This window comes from Uloborus diversus, chromosome 4 (assembly GCF_026930045.1).
Source record: "Uloborus diversus isolate 005 chromosome 4, Udiv.v.3.1, whole genome shotgun sequence".
NCBI lineage: Eukaryota > Metazoa > Arthropoda > Arachnida > Araneae > Uloboridae > Uloborus > Uloborus diversus.
The window spans coordinates 45,780,222-45,796,268 of record NC_072734.1 but is presented as its reverse complement, the minus strand read 5'-3'; the positions used below and the strand labels follow the sequence as shown (position 1 = coordinate 45,796,268).

The 16,047-nt window shown below is 35.1% G+C and overlaps 1 protein-coding gene across 1 annotated transcript in view; it reads left to right on the top strand.

Annotated features, from left to right (window-relative positions):
- The window catches only part of LOC129219897 (T-box transcription factor TBX10-like), a 76,562-nt gene that overhangs the window by 9,042 nt on the left and 51,473 nt on the right, over positions 1–16,047 (top strand). The window contains exon 2 of the mRNA XM_054854211.1: positions 2,226–2,499. Within this exon, the coding sequence (XP_054710186.1) occupies positions 2,226–2,499 (274 nt within the window). The remainder of the gene's footprint in view (positions 1–2,225; positions 2,500–16,047) is intronic.

Below are 16,047 nucleotides of genomic sequence, written 5' to 3'. Positions count from 1 at the left end.
ATGGTATTGGGCCATTCCACGGAAAACGGTCATTTTTTTTCCCGCACGTGACGCCCCCATATATGTCATTAAACAAAAATACTTTCATGTAGATCAATTTTTTTCTGCTTAACAATTTGCAAACTTATGTGTGATTTCTTAAGCAAAAAATTTCGTCATGACCCTTGAAAATTATTTCTTTTAAATGAAATATTTGAACCGTCACGAGCTGAACAAACTGTGGAAATGTGCAATTGCTATTATTAAAACGCAAGTGAAATTCGCATTTTTAAAATTATCACCAAATAAAATCGTAATTTTGAGCAATCACGATTGCTATTGTTTCATTTGACCGTCTTTGAGTGCCAAATTCGTCCATGTCCTTCATACACATACGTCACACACATACACACAGTACACACGAAACACAGTTTGTTTACAGGATAAGGGTAGAAAAAAGTAGAAAAAAGGAATTCAATTTGACATCATCCATTCCAGTTGTTGAATTTCATCCTCATTTAAAAAATTTTAAACGATTTACTTAATCATAATTTTTTCGCATTTTTCCGTGAAGAACGAATGAGGTATTAAGATATTAAAGCGTCGTTCCATGCGTGAAAGTACCCTCCAAATTTGAAAAAAAAAAAAAAAAACCCTGAATCGGAAGATATTCTCTCTAATTCAAAAATATCTTCCGATGTCTGTCTGAGATTTTCTAAGATTAAAACATGCTGTAACGCACCTGAAAATACTCAATAAAAGTTTATACAATGTTTTCCAAAGGCTAAAATATTCGTTAACATTCAAAAACCGTCTTCCGACGCCTGAAAATATTCTACGAAGTTCGAAAAACATCTTTGACGTCTGAAAATATTTCGTCTGACAAAACCTCGGCGACTAAAAAATCCCTGGTGACGATTTCTTTCAGACCAAAAATCTTTCAGAAACCACATTATACTGAATTTTCCGAATTCTTTCGAATTAATCAATAATTCAACGTGAACCTTTACTAGATGTGGCAAATGAACCTTAGGCAATGTCGTGCTGCCATTGAAAGATAGTAAGTCACGTGATCTGCCCCCCCCCCCGCCCATTTTACTTATATATTTTGCTTTTTCCTACTATTTTTCTTCTCTTTTTTGTTGCAGATATGAGATTTTGTTTGTACCTTATTGGTTCTTAATATTATCATTATTATTATTTTTCAAATTATTATTATTATTTTTTGCTACTACCATTATTTTATTTATTTTTTGCAAGTGAAAATTCTTTTAGTGTTCTATTGTTGAGTATTTAACGTTTTTTATTGCCGTTTTGTTGAAGTTTTATGCCATATTCTAGAAAGTGTGAATGAAATCATTTGCGCGCATTAGAGTGATGCTTTCAGTTTTTTTGCAAACGGCTCCAAATGAGGTTGTTGAGTATGGTTGTCTTAAAGTTATTTTACTTATTTTGAAAGCATAATTTATGCTTAATCACGGTACTTATTCAAGAGCTATACAGTTGAAGAGGAGGTAAAATCATTCATAGGCATTTTAACAATACACCGATTTTTATTTTTATTTTTTCTGCTTCTTTGAACGGTTATCTATCTCAATCTTGATTGCGAAAAATGTAATTTGAATTTATCAGACACGAAATCAAGTTTTTATTTTCTTCCTTTTTCTTTGTTTTTTGAGCAATCACGATTGCTTATTGCTAACTGTTTTCACTTCACCGTCCTTGGCGTTTGGTTCCTTATTCCACCTCACCGTCCCTCTGCAGGCGCGACTCCACCGGTCCTGAGCAATGTCCCCCGGAATCCGCTTCTCCTAGTCGGTGGTGTCCGTGTCCTACACACACCCACGCTCATACACATACACACTCACACACACACACACACACACGAGCCTTTACACACATACACACACGCCAACGTGCATACACACAGGTCTACCCGCACACACAAGCCTACACATACACATACACAACTATACACACGTAACCGCCCAAGAGGAGGGACAGGCTTGGGGGGACAGGAGCGGGTTCTAGAAACAATAACTCCAATGTGTAGGGTCCTGTCGTAGCTCGTGATTACAAAAAAAAAAAAAAAAAAAAAAACATAATTTGAATTCAAAGTTTCAGAATTCATATTAACTTTTTTTAAAAAACATTTTAAACCTGAATGTTCTGCCTGAGGCTCTTGTAGCTTATGCCGATTCATTTTCCCTCCCTTCCTCCCTTGATTTTAATGTCTCTCGTTCCAGCCTGTTTGCTGTCAGCTGCGAAGGAGCGGCCCAGTCTCGTCGACACCTACCGGAGCACCTACGGCTCGTACCTGGGCGAGTGCTGCGACCAGGGCAGAGGCGACCTGAGCAGCGACGACGGGCTGAAGGGCTCCAGCCCCGGCATAGACTGCGACCTGCAGAAGAAGCCCTTGCACCCGAAGCTATCGAACGTGGGAGGGACGCTCGAGACCAAGTCGTTATGGGACGAATTCAACGAGCTGGGCACGGAGATGATCGTCACCAAAGCTGGCAGGTAAGAACTTTTCTGGAAATTTGTTTACTCTAAGCAGGGCCTGATTACAGTAGAGGCCAACTAGGACTGGGACTGAAGCACCATATTCGCAAGGACCCCCAAAGTTAAAAAAAAAAAAAAATGCATGGCGTGCAAAATTAATGATATTTTGACTTTATGTCTGTTAATGCTAAAAGACAGATTCACAAAGATATGTGGACGAAAACTGATAAAAGCCTCAAAAAAGGAGATAGTATCGAAAATAATTACAGATAAACTAAAATTTGAGTCAATTATAGTGAGCTGTTCTTGTTTGTTTAATTTTTTTCCTATGCATTCGCACCTCCGTAGAAATTCTTCTACACCTCCTCAGAGACCCCCCCCCCCCCTCCCAAGTTGAGAGCATTAACGGGTCTAAGGACTTCAAAAGTTTCGGTTTTCTGGAAGAACTATATATTATGCATAATTTAATTCTGAGCAATTTGATACCTTTTAATTATTACCACTCGCAAAAACTTTTCGAGCTATCATACAAAAATTTAAAGTACCTCTTTAGAGATTTCTGTTTCCAGCAGCTGTTTAAGCATCTTTTTCTCTGAAGTCTGGTTTTCGTTTTGTTAGCATGATATCTCAAAAAAGTCTCCTTAATATTTTCATAACGCTTTTAACGTATGTTTGTATCTTTATGATGTAAACCTAAATTTCATAATAAAATGAAACTTAGTTTAAAAAAAAAAATCTCCCAAAATTTTGATATTTTTTTTAAATTTATTTTTTTAAATTTCAATAAATAAATAAAAACTTTAAAGTTAAATTTAGGTTCAGGCCATAAATATAGAATAGGAAAACATACACGAAAAGTTTTATCGATAGATCTAGAAAAAATTTTGAGGTATGATGTGCGCCAAACGAAAAACAGATTTATGAGAAAAAGTAGTGAAAACTGCTGTCGTGAGCAGAAATTTCTATGGGGAGAGTTAACGCTTTTGTACGATAATTCGAAAGGTTTTCTTCGTATATTCATAAATAAGGTATCGAATTGTTCGGAATTAAACTTTGCATAGCATTTTTCTTTTCCAGAAAAATCGAAAATTTTGAAGGTTAAAGATCTTTAGATCCCTTAAACCATTTTGCTCCAATTAAGACAACAGCAGAACATTGGAAACAACAAATTCTGAGAACTGAAGTGTCAGTCTTGGATAAAGCGAGGGTTGGAAGTCCCTTATCCAAGTCCGTGATCGAGTGGTACATTTAGCGGTGCGCCTAATCTTTCCTGCCGGGTCTGTATGGCCATCCATCGCGTGCCAACGAGATCTTCGCGTGGCTTGTAGGCAGGAGATAACTTCTGTCAGGAAGAAGAGATAAAGAACTCGGATAAACCATTTGTAAAACGTTAAAACCCGAGAGACCTGATGTACTGGCTTACTTCGCAGTTTCAAGAGGGTGCATTTGCTGTTTAGTTTCTGGTGACAGAGGTTGGGGGCCTGAAGCTTTCGATTCCCTGAAGTAAATAGTGGATTTGATAATTCTGTTTTGGATTTGCTTTGCTGTTGTTATCATTGCTGATTTTTAAGGCTTCTAAAGCATCAGAGCTTATTTCTGGCAATCTCCAGGATTTCTCGATTAGTGTGGTTATCAATCATGACGTCACTTGTGCTATAAAAAAAGTAAAAAAAAAAAAAAAAAAAACACGAAACATGTCGCCAGTATTTATGTTGATAATTGGTTGTGTACCTACGAAAAGTATCCTTATCCAATATGTAGCTTAAGAAAGAAGGAGGTCCCCAGTTCTACGAGGCAAAAGTAGCCGATAGTATGTTTCTTGGTAAAGTTCAATTTCCAGAAATGTCGACAATCTCCTCAGATTACAATTAACCCAGGATCCCATCTTTTGAATGTCGGGCTCATCCTTAGTTACAGTGGATCCTCCCGATAAATTTTATGGCTTTTCTATATTGCATAAAAAGTTTATAGTTCTGATAAAATTTTACGCTTCGGATTTCAAACATTTTGTGAAGCTCTAGTTTCAGCTTCTGTGTTTAAAAATCTTGCGAAGCAGTCAGTCTTTTTTAAAATGACAAGCCTTAAAGTTAGTTCAAAATCCGATTTGTCAAGCTTGTGATTTTTAACAATTTAATTTCTGAAGCGAATTATCATTACTTTTGAGTTCTAAAATAGCCACAGAGTCCCTAATCGAAATTCTTCTTTTGCTAGTAGCCACAGATTCATTACAGATTTCTCTATTAGTAGTCATAAAATTTTTGTAGACTCCTGTATTGTTAGTGATCACAGAATCCTTGAAGGTTCCGCTACTACTGATGTTGATTACACCATAGTTAACAGCCACTAATCTTTAGAGATTCTTGGGAAAGCTGTGTAAAATGTTAGAATAGAAAAAGACTGTCACGGTTTCATGCAGTTTTGTCAGGAAAATAAATATAACTCTTGTTACGTGGAAACATGTGACTTATATCGAAATACGTAACTTATTTTACTTTATCATGAAAATTACACCCCTTCAATTCTTTGGTGTTTGCTGTATTCGAATTTATAAAAGTTTACAAAGTGGCTGAAATGAGTGCTTTAAATTTTCATTATAAATTGAAGCTTGAATATATCGTTTAATCTAAAAACTAAACTTTTTAAATTTATGTAAAGTCTATTTTTAAGCTAATAAGCAACAACAATACGCGTTTGTAATTTTTTCCCAAATTTGTTCTTTAGTTCATTTTTTTTTCATAATATTTAAGTCCCTTTAGTTACTTAATGTGAAATTCATTCTGATCAATGAAATTATAGACTCACGAATTGCCTCTATGAGATAGTCTTAAAATCAAATATTTACCCATAAAACCAATTGAACTAAACATTTTCGAAACTTGAATCGCATCGTCTTATTTTAAACGAAAATCGTTTCTGTAAAAATTGATAATGTGTTTGATTTTTTTTCCTCCTGATTTTCCTGACGACAAAATGAAATAATTGAAGATTATTTTTTTGCGCGAACTGCAGAATAACTGCGCAGCTGGAGATAAATATGAAGTTACTTGTTTTGATAACTCAAACAACATTAGTTGCATTTATTTTGGACCGACTCTTTGTGAGATTGCGAAAATAAGTGTCCACTGAAATTGTTTTATAACTAGCCTTCAAAGAATGCAAAAAGTTAGTGCTCCTATCTTTCGGGCTTTTTGTGATGACGAATACTAAAATGACATTTTTTAAAACCAATTGGTAAAAGTGAAAAATTTTAAGAAAACTTTCTTGAGCAGTGACTAAATCATTTTTCAAATCTTCAATCTGTAGCGTCCATTGAATTCCTGGCAAAATGAATTGCTTTCAGAGACATTTTGACTTTTTTGCTCAGATATTATTGTAAACTTAAAAATTATGTGTTAAAGGTTTATTGTATTTTTTTCTGATTTTAAACTACGCTCGGCATTATAAAAATATAAAAAATATAGGGAGACTTTGTTTGAACTCACTTAAAAAAATTATAAGTAGTTGTTAAATTTGTTCTACAGGCATTTTGTTAAACGAGATTTTACTGTATTATAAATAAATATTGTATTGGACTTCAGAGTACAGGAACTAAAATTTAAAAGAACCAAATTCTTTTTCTTCATTCATCATCATTTTATGCTTAATCCAGAGTTTTCTATCTACTATTTAGAGCAACAGTTTACTTAAAACATTTTTCTATTCAAAGAGAGAAAAAAAGAAAGCAAGACGTCATAGCAAATTGCGGCAAAATCATCTGACGGCGAAAGTAAACAGATCATTAAAGTGTCGCTGTTCATCAAAAAGATATCGGTAGTTTGAAATGATGATTATACTAAGTTAAAAATAAAAAAAATCATGTTTAAATTAATACTCATATCTTCTAAAATTATACCAGAGCATATTTTATTGTAATCAGTTGAAATATTTTTAACGACAACACTTCTTATGAGCAATACAAAATACATCCATATAAAAGTTCTTGTTCGCCCAGTTAACCGATGAAGTTTGTTTTGTTCTTAACAATGTTGCAAACAATTTCTTGTTGGTAAAGAATCATAGCTGGAAATTCTGCAAAAATTAATTGCTATTTTTGACTAAAATCAGCAAAGGGCATGAAATGAGTTAGAATGTGCCCCTTGTTAAATGTTGCGGGAGAGAAGGGTCCGTTAAATCACGTATTTCTGCTAAAAGACATTTAACAGTTGATACGTGTATCAAACTTTCTAACCCATTCTTCCTATACCTCCAGAAGAAAAAAAAAATTTCTCTATTTCCACACCATTCTATATATTTATTATTATTATTATATCAAGCCATACCTTTTAGTTCCCAATAGAATAGCGATAGCAATTCCTAAAAATCCCCATTAGAATAAGGAGAAAAATTCGTAAATAACGTCTACATTATCTCAAAAACAAGTTTTTAAAATAAGGATAAGTGTCACTAAAAATCTCCGTTAGATTAAGGCCTACTGTCCATAAGTATTCCCATCAGATTAAAAAAAAAAGGAGAGCAATTTAAAAAAATCGTTGTTATAACAAAAACAACAATTTCAAAGTTTCACAAACAGATCCTCTAAAAATATTCGAATACGAACATCAGCCTGAACAAGAAAAATAAGCCCTAAAAATTACCACTGAAATAAGATTAACAGTCCCTCAAAATCCTCGTTTAAAAAGGACAACATTCTTGAAATACGTACATAATCAACAGGAGGTAGTCAAGTTTGTATCACACCTTCACAATAACAATCCCACAAGAATTTCATTTACTCCCAATCGATCAAAAATGGCAACATATAAATTCAGCTGGTTTCTTTGTGCTAATTATCTAGAGCAGAAGATTATAAACAAGTAAAAATTAAAATTTCCCCAAACTTAAAATTGCTAATAACTTCGTCTCTAGTTAATTTAGGCTTTAAACTTCGAGACGCAGGGAAAAATTTTGAATAGGATATTGTTTGCAGGCTTGCGAATGGTACGAAATTCGAAAATATACAATTCTTTCAAATATTTTGAAGTACACTACTGGTCATTAAAATTGTTACACCAGCCATCCATGCTGCGTTCTTGGTGTAGCAATTTTAGTGGTCAGTAGTGTAGTTTAAAGCCATCATTTGGCTCTAAAATTAAACAGTTAGGAACTTTTTTTTTATTTTCGAAATCCCTCTTATGACCTTTCCCAGTGCCAAAGTATCTTTCTGCAAAATTTGGCGATAATCCGATGACAGTTGTGGGTGCCAAAGTATCTTTCTACCGAATTGGGCGATGATCCGATGAAAAATGTTAGTTTGTATAGGAAATAAACATATTCTCGCAATCTTCGTTTTATTTTCTCAGAGATTCAAAAACCGTAATTGAAATTTGCACCGAACTGCGTAATACTTTTTTTTCCTCATAGGGAGGAATAAAAATGTACCCCCCATCTCCCTCGCCCTTCTTATGGGCATAACGTTTTCGAAAGAGCTGCTCTTGCTAAAAAACTAAGGAAACGGCAATGCAAACTTCCAAACAGAGAACGGTGAAAAGGAGAGAGTCATCTAAATCAAGTCTTCCTGAGCATCGCGGGCTCGAGGGTTGGCTGGGGGATGGAACTGCTGACAGACAGATCGCACGCTTCATGTCGCTGCGGGCCATCAACCTATGGATTTTAGAGCTCACAAGAAAGCAACAAACCTCCTCCTCTTCATTATTTCTGCTCTTGTTAGTCTATTCTTGAATTTGTCAGCTGGTTTTCTAGTTGGGTGTTGCCATCTGCAGCAGATGCGGACTTGTTTCAGTATTTTTTAAAGATATCTTGAAGCCCGGGATATATGGGGTTAATATAAAACGGGGGTGGAAAACAAACAAAGGGTCTCGAAGTTTTTTTTTTTTTGACCCTAATTTCACATTGAAAGTCGGCACTAGATTCTTTAAGAAATATTCGGCACTAGGATGAGGTCAGAAATTTTATTTAGGAGGACTATCTGCTAAATTATCTTGCATGAATGGAAAAGGTAGTGGAGATTTTTTTTTAATTTTATTTTATTTATTTATTTTTTTTAAGAAAGGAGGATTGGAAGAAAAGCAAAGGAAACTTTGAAAATTTTTTGACGGATTAAGCGTTTGGTTTAACGCTTATAACATCCATTCCGATAGACGAACGATAAAACAATTCCTTTTTCTATAGTAGAGATGCAGAAGGACGGCTTGAGAAAAAAACATGCACGTTTATGTAGTTGGCAGGTTGGTACAGTTAGTACAGGAGTGGAACACGTAAACAGAGAAAACTAAAATAGTAATTAATTCCACAAAAGGATTTACTTTCAAGGATTAAATGGAAGACGGTAAAGAAAGAAGATGTGTGTACTTTATTGACTTTTAAAAATGAAGAATTTATATTTTGCTTTCATGTTACACGAAGCAAAATTTTTATTCCAAAATACCAAACGCGAAAAGAAAGCTTTTGAGGTGTATTTCTGATTTTCAGTGAGTGTAATACGTTGTTCGTACTTCACGAAATGAAAGGACTAAAGGCGTTAAATATATCTCTGTTTATGTACATAAATCAGCTGGAAAAACGTGGAGAAATATTTCACTGTGTTCAAAAAATAGATAGATAGACAGATAGATAGATAGATACATATATAAACATAGATAAATAAATAGATACATAGATAAATTGATAAACAGATAAATAAATAAATGAACAAATAAATAATAAAGAAAGAAAAGGAAGCAATTCAATCAATATTTCACTAGGCGCTAACGTATTTAGCGCTATACTACTTTTCAAATGTTCAGGCATCTACAAGTGCAGAAGACAGTATTCATTTTCTGAAATCTTTTTCAAATGATATGTTTTTTTTTTTTTTTTCAGTTTTCCAAATGGCTAAGTGTGGCTTTTTGAAAACATTACATCATTCCAACACCAAAACCCCATTTTGCGTTCCAATAAACCATTTCCATCTGAAGTGCCTACTGAACCGCAAACCAACTTGGGTGTTCGTTGGATTTTATCAACGTGCCGATTTCCTCTCATGTGTTGGTTTATGTAAGTCGAGGACTTCGAGTATCCCCTCGGGGAGTATGAATTTCAACTGTTCAGTGAAAGTGAAGTGAGAACAGTCACTTACCGCTCCGTTACGGGGAATATAATTCAGATGACAAGGGGCTCTGAGTCACGAGGGCTTATCTAGACGCTGCGTGGAAGTTGTCTCCCGATTTATCACTTGGCGTTTTTGAGCAACTTTCCTTTGTCATTTCATTGTTTTTATGTACTGTTGCCACTTTTTTTTTCTCTGTGCAGTTTCATTATTTTTGGAAAAATAGAAACTGCACAGTTGAGATTTTCAAAATGTGGTAAATCACCTTGTATACACTTCCTATCAACGGAATTTATACAAATACAAATACAAAAGTGACGACCAGCAACAGGCTCTGGGCCCAGCTAGACTGGTCCTAGTCAATTTACAATCCCCATAGTGAAGATCAATGGCTCTCTTAAAACTATCTACTCCCGTTCTCATTACCACCTCTTCCGGTAAGCTGTTCCAAGTTCCACTATCCTGCTAAAATAATAATCTTTCCTAATATCCGTGAGCCTGAAATTTAAATAGCTTAAAACAATGACCCCTTGTCCTGCTTTCAGTGCTAAACTTCAGCCCTGTAACAGCTTTCATTTTAATAAATTTAAACAACTGAATCATGTCCCCTCGGTCTCTTCTTTGCTCAAGACTGTACATTTTTAGCCTTCTAAGCCTGGAATCATAGTCTAAATGAGAAAGTCCATTTATTAGCCTTGTAGCCCGCCTTTGAACCCTTTCCAATCCTTTAATGTCTTTCTTAAGGTAAGGAGACCAAAACTGAACAGCATACTCCAAATGAGGTCTTACCAATCTAAGTCACTAACTCAACCAGAATTTACCATTTGTAAGAAGTAGGTTTGGTCATAACTTGCATGTGTATGAAACACATGCAAGAACTAAAAACCCTTTTTGCTACTCCCCGAGTGGAATGACTTGCGTTATCAAAACTTTTTGTGATTTTATATATGTTTTCAGATGACGGTTCAATCATCAATAATATTGTAGTTCTGTAGACTGGTTACTTTGAGAATCTAAAAAATATAACACTGGAGAAGGCAGATGATCGTCATCAGAGAACTTGGTTTGCGTCGGATTACGAAAATAAGTTCGAAGAATTCTACTGGACATAAAAAATTTACAATTTTAGATTTCAATTTCGAAGCTCAGAGACTACCATGAGGTCATCGATAAGCAGAAGTGGGAAAACTTGGCTCCACCTTTCCAAAATGGGAATTTCAGATAAAACTTTGAAAGAAATGGTGCTTGATCGCTTACCTACTGAATTTTATGGTTTTCAAATCCCCACATGTGATACTAAGTAGTGAGACGATAGGTAAAATTAGATAAATAAGAGCTAGCTATAGTTTGTTTTATAACTAAAGATATGACTTTATTTGAGTCAAATTAGAATCCAGAAATACGGCAAAATATAACACTAAGACCGAAAACTGGCAGGAGTCAAATAGTTCAAATAGCACGCCAAACTATATTTTATAGTAATCACTGTGATTAGATTTTGAGGGCTCAAAAATATTAAAATTTATTTAGCAACTTCTTTTGTTTCGAGGTGTGGATTATGTCGGCTGTTTAAAGCTACATTTACATTTTCAAATTTTTACACTTAACCATTGTTTCTTATTGCAGGCAAATTTTAATTTTTGAGCTAAAGTTACTAAGTGAAGAATTATCTTTTTTTTTTTTTTTTACTGGATAAGAACCGCTTGTATTATTTATTTTTTCCATGTCTATGAAAGAATTAATTCGAATGGAAGCAACTTTTACGAATAATAACTTCTAAAACTTTTTCCTCAATATACAGAGTGTGGGGACTCCAGGTCAGTGGACTCCGGAACTCCTCTGACAGCTCCTCCTCTGTTTTACAGCTCCAGTTGATCAGCGCAATCAGTAGCGAACACGCGCGCTACTCAACTCTGCTCAGGAGAGTTAACTCACGTGCGCTCCATCGAAGCGAGGTTGTTCCTAGAGAGCTTGCGACGAGGTGTTTCGCGCGACAGCGAACTTTTCAAATGTTACCTTTTACTGTTTAAAAGTTTTAATGTTTTAGTAGCTTTGCTCAGTTTTTAATGTTCATGTAGATCTTTTATAAAAATAAATAGTTTTAAAGGATAAGCATAAGTATTCATAAAGCGTTCCGTTGTCACTGGAGGGGGAGTACTGTGGGGACTCCAGGTCAGTGGACTCCGGAACTCCTCTGACAGCTCCTCCTCTGTTTTACAGCTCCAGTTGATCAGCGCAATCAGTAGCGAACACGCGCGCTACTCAACTCTGCTCAGGAGAGTTAACTCACGTGCGCTCCATCGAAGCGAGGTTGTTCCTAGAGAGCTTGCGACGAGGTGTTTCGCGCGACAGCGAACTTTTCAAATGTTACCTTTTACTGTTTAAAAGTTTTAATGTTTTAGTAGCTTTGCTCAGTTTTTAATGTTCATGTAGATCTTTTATAAAAATAAATAGTTTTAAAGGATAAGCATAAGTATTCATAAAGCGTTCCGTTGTCACTGGAGGGGGAGTACTGTGGGGACTCCAGGTCAGTGGACTCCGGAACTCCTCTGACAGCTCCTCCTCTGTTTTACAGCTCCAGTTGATCAGCGCAATCAGTAGCGAACACGCGCGCTACTCAACTCTGCTCAGGAGAGTTAACTCACGTGCGCTCCATCGAAGCGAGGTTGTTCCTAGAGAGCTTGCGACGAGGTGTTTCGCGCGACAGCGAACTTTTCAAATGTTACCTTTTACTGTTTAAAAGTTTTAATGTTTTAGTAGCTTTGCTCAGTTTTTAATGTTCATGTAGATCTTTTATAAAAATAAATAGTTTTAAAGGATAAGCATTCTAGCGTCCTTACAGAGCATCACGATGTTATTCAATTTTGACGCTATATTCGTCAAATTCAAAGCATGTATGGAACTTTAAAGTACAGTTTATTATTGAAATAATGTTATGCATTGTGTAATCTACACAAAACGCCTTAAGTGATATTACATCAAATTTATCAAATTTTTATTTTTGATGAAATTATTGTAACTTTTCCCAGTTTTTATGCAATAATGGTCAACTTCAAGGTGCGGGTGAACCCTCAAAATATTTTTTTATGTCGAAATCCTTTTGCTTGACTAAATATCTCTACAAACGGCAACTTTTCCGCACTATTACTTAACGTTTATCAGAGTTTGATTTTTTTTCATTCTACCCTAATGAAATTTGCGAAAAATTCATCATCCATTATTTGTAAATATACAGGCTAACCAAATTATCTTTTAATTTTCTACAACGAGCAAAGCCGTGCGGGTACCACTAGTGCATTATATTTTATGACGCCAGCGAATAGTCTCAGATAAAGTTTAGCAGCTTTATTAAATTTAATAAATTTCAGTTTGCAAGCAGCAAAACCTTATTATATGTTCCCAATGCGAGGGAGGTTTTATAAAAATGCACACTATCCCACCAAAAGCGTTAAACGTATAAAAAGGCAACTCTAACAATGTCCTTCTTCCAGTGCAAATATTTGTGAGATCTCATGTAAAACCAAGTCAATTTATTAAAAATCTCTCTATGAAAGAACTCATTCAACAACTTTGTCATCAATCGCTTTATTAATTAGTTAGCTATCAACATTTATAGTGACCGTATCATTTCGTAAAATGGAAAAATTTTCACTCCTCCTTTTCATAATATTCAACAATCAAAACTGTAGAGCAACAATTTTCGTTCTCTCATAAACAAACTATTTTATTGTTCAAAACACAATGACGTATTTTTACAAGATTTGCAGCCAATTTGCTTTTTCTTCCGACCCGAATAGTGGATAAGAAATATTCCAAAAATTGGTTATCAATCATAGAAGCTTCAATTATGCGATCACAAAAACCTCCGCAAGCGTTGCGCCACCTAGTGGAGCATATAATTTCCTTCATTATGTATACATATAGTTTTTGAAATCGCTATTTCATTTGTTATCATCCCCTCTTTTAAGTAAAGATTAAAAAAGTGCACTCAATAGTGAAAAAGGATGTTTGCAATAAAAAAATATATATGATTACAATTATTAGGAAAGACAAATTGTTAAAAAAATATATTAAATTGAAATAAGTACTTGTAAGCAATTCAACTACCCGCCGGAAACAATTTACGGTAGAAATTTGTTAATCCTAGAATTTTTCCACCAAAAGTCCGACAATCCAAACATCAAATAAGCCCTGTAAATTTAGTATGAAATATAGAATAAAACATGCTTTGTGTCAAGAAGCGTGGTGAAGATTTATTTTTATTATTTCATTAGTGGTTTTTAAACAGAGTCTTCTCATGCAGCAAAATCGAATAAGATTGCATAATATTTTTTGTACAAATTATATACCATAGATAATAATTTTGTTGATCATTCGGCTAAAATACTTTCAACGCCGGGCGCCGTCTTAAAACAACATGAAAATGTATTAAAAGTTAGAAATAGTTCGATGATTTATAATAAGTAAATGTGGGCCTCCCTTCTTCAGAAAATATGATATTTATCCATTTAAGCACACGTTACAGCATATAACACGTTTCGTAATTAGCAATAATCATAGCTTGATAATTATCAAGCTTAAAAATGATCAATTTAGGAGGCTGGACCGCCACCATTTCTAAGTATCGCTGATTAAAAATGTCTCATTGGAGTCCCGAAAATGCTACCTGTCAATAGGTTTTTTTCCCCAAGCATACCCGTAACGCAATGGAGGTAACTTCCAGGTACTGTCTACAGCAGGCGCTCTAAAAGTGGGTGCCGCAGGGAGAGGCGTAGGGTGGCGCGAAGTTTCCATGGTGACAATATGCAAGCTGATTATAATAAAAGTTACGATTTCAAAACGCTCCAACGTTTAAACTAATGATCAGAATAACTTCATATTTCACTGAAATAAGCGTGAAGCAATGAAGTTTTGTTGAGAGGAGGGGAAAAAAATAGTTCCACAGTGGCGCTGTGGGGATAATGTACTCCAGTGGTGCACACAAGGAGAGGTTCCAGGGGGTCAGGAACCCATCGTTATTACATTTTTTTGATTGACTCTAATCCTACGTATGTAGTACGTAAAATAATTCCAAGCAAAAGTAACAATATCAGTTAGTTACCGCCCTATAGCCAGGGCTAAGGCAGAAATACATGAAATACACCGCTAGCTCAGTCGTTCCATTAGCTACCAGTTTGTTTGGCACTCTTGGCTTCCTTAAGAGGTTTTCCACCTCCAGCTCAGGCACTTCCTATTCCGGGATGATGAGTGCTAATAAGCACGAAATTGCAGTCCTCGGATGGAATGACTGAGCTGGCGGTGTATTTCATGTAAAGGTAACAATAATTTCAGATTTGATAAATGAAAAATAAAAATTCATTTTCTCTCTTTCTTCCCCTGCAAAATGGAACTCTATGTGAACATAAATTGTTCTATTCTGTGCTGATGATTTTGCTTCGTTGTTTTTATTTTTAATTACGAGAAAAGTAAATACAGTAGATCCTCGTTTTACGCGGTTTATGGTTTGACGCCTTAATTTTATTTTACGCGAATGAGTTTTGGTTTTACGCGGATGCGGCAATGCAAACAGATAACATTTTCCTCTCTTTCAAAATCCAAACTCCTAAAGATTGCAGATTACACGCATTAAACTGCAATTTGGCGTGCTAATAACCGAACTTGGGCCCCTGGAGACCTTTTATGCGATTGGTTCCAGAACACTTATTAAACTCACACAGTTCAGAACTCACTAGAGAAGAGTTTTTAGGAGTGACAAAGTCGGCCAAAACCAACGTGGATACCGACTTTGGTGACACACAAACAAAAACATTCACATTGAAAATTTTGAGCCATTCCTAGACAATAGAAATGATCTTTCTGATTTGTTAGTGAAGGAAGATTCTATCATGTAAATGACGCAAGTGATCATGGATGCATTAATGCTCTGCAAAGAATTACAGAGAAAAATTCTTAATGACTGCCAAAAGATTATCATAGCCAGTTCTTCTTTATAAACAGAACACGAAATTAGTTTATGTTTTCTTTATGCATGTTGTGCATAAAAATTGATATAAGTACACATTAAACTTATTATACAATTAGTCACCACTAGAATGAAGTAAAGTTTTATCTACAGAACCTAACCCCTATTTTAATACTACTATTAGGTCTCAATTTACGTGGCATTTCCGTGGAACGTAACTCCCACGTAAAACGAGGGTCTGCTGTACATTCATTCTTGGGCTTTCTGGCATTTTAATAAAGTATTTTTAACTAATTAATTAATTTTATTAACTAATGTTAAGTAATATTCAATATTTTTTGAAAATGGTTTTTGTTACCAACATTCGATAAAAACAAAAAAATATGTTTGGATGCGTGCTGGATTGAAGATGATATGAGAATGGTGGAACATCGATCCTGGGCGCCCCCCCCCCCTTTAAATATTCATGTGTGCGCCGATGACGTACTCGATAGATAAAAACTGCAGTAATAGAACAACT